The sequence below is a fragment of the Coptis chinensis genome, chromosome 5 (assembly GCF_015680905.1).
Source record: "Coptis chinensis isolate HL-2020 chromosome 5, ASM1568090v1, whole genome shotgun sequence".
In the NCBI taxonomy this organism is placed as follows: domain Eukaryota; kingdom Viridiplantae; phylum Streptophyta; class Magnoliopsida; order Ranunculales; family Ranunculaceae; genus Coptis; species Coptis chinensis.
In genome coordinates this window covers 30,058,250-30,062,950 of record NC_141460.1, presented here as the reverse complement: position 1 = coordinate 30,062,950, position 4,701 = coordinate 30,058,250, and the positions used below count along the sequence as shown (strand labels likewise).

The window sequence follows — 4,701 nt, the reverse complement described above, 5'->3', positions numbered from 1 at the left end:
CAACAACTCATGAAGAAAATGGGAGTGAACCCATCTGATCCAGGAGCTTAGTTCTCCTTCATGTCTGATAGAGCAAGTTTTACTTCTTCAAGCGTGACATCTGCTTCAAGAACATTTTTCATATTAGGAGAGATTCTGGCTTTGATTTGTAAGTTATTGAAGAAATCTTCTCCACATATGTTAGTTGTTGCAGTACCTAGAATGCCAGAGTAATAGTTAACAATTGTCTTGGTAACTTCAGCTTGTCCAGAAACATTAGCCCCTTGAGAATTATGTATCTCCCAAATTCCACTCCTAGCTTTCTTTTCTTCTAGTGATGTGAAGAAGAAAGAGGTACATTTATCACCTGCTCGCATCCACTTACTTCTTGCTTACTAAGGATTTTAGCAACTTCAAGTCTTGCCAGTTCACTATATCTTTGTAGCGCTTCTTTCTCTTTTTGTTCGAGAAATTGGTCCCAAGGATTTGCCTAAACTTGCCTTTGAACATCATAAAGCCATTCTCTAGCTTGTTCGACTCTCGTATGTAAGTTCGAGAAATTGTGTCTGGCCCATGGTTTTTTTTTTTTTTGGAAAAAGCTAGGGGTTAAGGATGCCCCAACCTTTATTTGATCATGATCTCAAGTACAACTTACCCTCTTCATCCTCTTTGACCAAAACATGCAGACTTTGGTCTAAAGGGGGAATGAAATACAAAACACTATCGTCTATAGAATCACTAAGCTTAGATAAATAATTTGCAGCCTGATTCCCTTCTCTGTAAACATGTACAAAATCCACCAATTCAAACTCGTCCATAATGCGCTTTATCTGGGCTACACTATTCCTCTCCGTCCAAGGTGGCTCCTCCTTCAAGTTTAGAATACGTACAACCCTCATGGAGTCAGAATGTACATGCAGTCGCTTTACTCCCAGCTGGGCAGCTCCTTGTAGTCCTCTCGTAACTCCTAGCAGTTCCTGTCGAAGAACTGAAGGAAATGTGGACGATCCAGTAAACCCAAAGAGGACCCTGCCATCTGCGTTTCGCATTAGTCCCCCATACCCTGCCTTGCCGAGTTTCAAGCGACCCATCGGTATTCAAAGACCGGTGCGATCATTCGGCTTTTGACCGGTGCACCCACTGTTCCTCGGTGGCCGTAGTTTCCTTCTATGCCTAGTCTTTCCAAAGAAGACACCCAAAGCGTAGCTCTCCTTTATAGACTGCTGCGGTGTTTTGCCAAGATAAACCTTCATATCATTCAGAATCTGTATACTCAAGCAACTCGGTAACCTTTTCCTGCCTTTCTTTAGACGCCAGTTCCTCTCATTCCAAATCGCATGGCCCATGGTTTTAATCTATCTTTCAGGAGCTTCAATTTCTTCATAAGAATATACATGGGATTTGAATAGATCTTGACCTTCCAAACTTCTTTTAGTATACTCTGGAATTCCTTCTGCTCTACCCAATAGTTCTTGAATCTAAAGGGCCAAGCCTTACTTGCAAGTTTCTTCTAGAGAAGGAGAACTGGTGAATGGTCAGAGACCCCATGCAATAAGAATTCGACCTTAGCATTTGGGTGTTCACCATTTCAAAGACTATTTACAACGCACCGATCAATCTTGGACATGATTTTGCCTTTACCTTCCACCTTGTTATTCCATGTGTAGAAAAAACCATTGTAACTCATATCAGATAACCCTGACCTTTGTAAACATTCCACAAACTCTTCTGCTTCTCTTGGGTGCATATGACTACCACCCACTCTTTCTCCTGCTTTTGTGATGTTAATGAAATCCCCAACTAACGCCCAAGGCATATTGACTAAACTGTGTATAGCTAGGATGTCTCGTCACAGATTGAGTCTAAGTGCTTTAGCATTTCGAGCATAGACTACAGTGAGAAGAATCTCCTCGTTAGTAGGCTTGAATATGATCTTACAGTGTATAAATTGGTTTGATTCTTCAAGCTTACTTAATTCTATCTTGTAATGGTCCCAGCAAATCTATATTCTGCCAGCAGGATCCTTTTTTTTTCCAAATAAACTAGGGTTAGGCCGACCCCCCACCTGTATTAATCTAACTTTTCCTTACATATATAGTTCCACTCGCATCCTCGTTTACAATGTTCTGTACAACAAAATCCAGAGGATAAGCAAAATGTACAGTAGAAAATTCAGCATTTTCAACACTTCTATGTAAACTAGCAAAATAATCAGCCACCCTATTCACTTCTCGAAAAGCATGAGAGAAAGATATGAAATTGAATCCTTCCTTCTTCCTTTCAATAGCCGCCACAACATCTCGACAATACCAGGGAGGTTCCTCAATTTTGTTGATTGCATTGACGGCTCTTATTGAATCCGCTTCTACTTCTACCTCTAAGTATCCTTCTACCAGACATCGATCAAGACAGACCTCTATAGCTTTCAGTTCTTGGAATATAACTGACGCCATACCACCACTTCCACTAAATGCAGCCATAACCCTGCCTTCATTGTTTCTTATCACTCCTCCATGTCCCGGTCCATGGATATTCAAGGCTCCATCAGTGTTTTCTTTCAATCTCGAACCTATCAGAGAAACCCATGTGCAGTTCGTTTGCATCTGTTGCTTGAATTCACCGATAATACCAATTCTAAGCAACAACCCTCTTCCCCTTGCACTATCTCTAAGCTCCGGTCGAAGCACCTGAAGATAGTTTCTCAAATCTCTAACCATCTTGTTAAAAACTGACTCTGGGGGTTTTCCATCATGTCGAAAGTGTCTTGAATTACGTTCCTTCCATATATAATCCACCGATGCACATATGAAAACCTTATATATCTCCCCCACCTCAACATTTTTACATTGTCGAATAATCGAAACCCATTCACTATTCGCATTGGAGGTATCAGTGTGAATACCTAGTAGCTGTTTCACCCTTTCAAAGAAATTTCTTGAGTATTGACACTCAAAAAATAAATGCGCTGAGTATTTCCAGCTATCGTTACATAAGCAGCACACCGACCTGTTAAGGATCCTCTTATGCACTAACTTGTCCTGTGTTGGTATACTATTAGAAAACAGCTGCCAAGTGGAAAAGGAATGGCGTGGCAGAACCCATTTTCCCCATACCATACTGCACCAAGGTTTCTTCTCTCTTGCTCTGGTCAAAGCTTCATAAGCACTCTTGGAATTAAATTTGCCACTTTGATGAGGAGTCCAGACAATGAAGTTTTTTTCCAGGTGCGAGTTGATTTGCACTTCATTGATTTCCTTCTTCAAACTTGCCGCCTACAAATTTTGGACTTATGAGTTCCATGTACCATCGGATATAAGGATACTTACTGTAGCATTCAATTGAAAATCCCATGCTGCTCTCGCTTCTGCATCTTCGATCAAAGGAGATCTTGAACACCAAATATCATGCCATAAAAGAGTGTCTTCCCGATTCGCAATTTCATATCTGATAAAATTTTTGGCTTCAGTCCTCGTCTCCAAGATGTTTCTCCATGTCCATGAGCAGTCTTTTGGGATACTCATGGACCAGAAAAACTTCTCTTTAATGTGCTGCTGCCATGTCCAGTCGACCCAAACCGTTTCTTCTCTTGTGACCACCTTAAAAATTAACCCACAGTAGGCTCCAATGTTCCACCTTTGTAAGTTCATGACTCCCAGACCCCCTTCCTCCTTAGACAGACAAACAGTACTCCAGCTAGCTTGGTGATGTCCTTTCTTCTCTGTAGACCCAGTCCACAAAAATTTTGCACATATCTGTTGCACTTGTTCAAGAACCGTAGAAGGTAGAATGAAAGTTCTGGACCAAAAGGTGTGGAAAGCAAGAAGCACCGAGTTTATAACTTGTAATCTTCCTGCGTGAGACAACAGCTTTGACTTCCAGTTCAAAATCTTACTAGTAACCTTCTCTATTAGCGGTTGACATTCTCTAATCCCCAGCCTAGCAGAGATGAGTGGTAGCTGATAAGAGCCCAAAACTGTAGTTTTAACCCTGTAACAGTTATACTTTTAGACTAATTATTTGAGTAATAATTAAGAGTTAATACTGATTACGTGTTTTTATGCATTTCAGGCTTCAAAGTCCATTATGTATAGAAATGTGCCACTTTAGTGAGATAAAGGATCAAAGGTCGGTTGCTAAGGAGTTCTATGATTAAAGGCCAAGATTCAAGAAGACAAAGCCTTTCTAAAGCCTGGTCAAAAGCTGAAAAGTCAACGCAGGCAGAAACAGCACTCAAAGTCAGCAAAACTTCCGAAGGCCGTATCTTTGGACTTAGACCTCGGAATTGGGCCTACCTTTTGTCAAAACGACCTGCTCGGAAAGAGCTTTCCAATGGTCTAAGACTTGTCCCAATCAGAGGAGCAGAAGTGGACGAAAAGTCTGTTGAAGCCAACTGTAGCTGAAGAGGCCTTTTTGGACTGAAAGAATTGGGTTTTGGGCCTGATTCTCTGGCCCAAAACATGGCTCCAAGCCCATGAACGATTTTTGGATCTGAAAGTATAAAAACAAGAGCTTGACTCTTTGTTAATGGTAGATAGTTAGACCTAGATTAGTTAGCCTCCATTAATTAGTTTTTGAATTTCAATTAGTTAATTAATTAGTTTTTCATATCTTGTTTTAGATCTAGTTCATGTTTAATTAATTACTTTAGAACAAAGTAGATTATTAATTTAGTATTTGAATCATTGTTTTATTATTCATTAGATTAATAAAATAGTGTTCTTG

The 4,701-nt window shown here is 40.3% G+C and overlaps 1 protein-coding gene across 1 annotated transcript; it reads right to left on the bottom strand.

Annotated features, from left to right (window-relative positions):
* Positions 1 to 611: 611 nt before the first annotated feature.
* Positions 612 to 1,070, bottom strand: LOC147497281 (uncharacterized). The gene has a single exon (XM_086562829.1). The coding sequence runs from the start codon at positions 1,068 to 1,070 to the stop codon at positions 612 to 614; it is 459 nt and encodes a 152-aa protein (XP_086418955.1).
* Positions 1,071 to 4,701: the final 3,631 nt, after the last annotated feature.

What these genes read in the sequence shown, in the direction of transcription:
- LOC147497281 (XM_086562829.1), bottom strand. Translation starts at nt 1,070, where the DNA reads ATGGGTCGCTTGAAACTCGGCAAGGCAGGGTATGGGGGACTAATGCGA.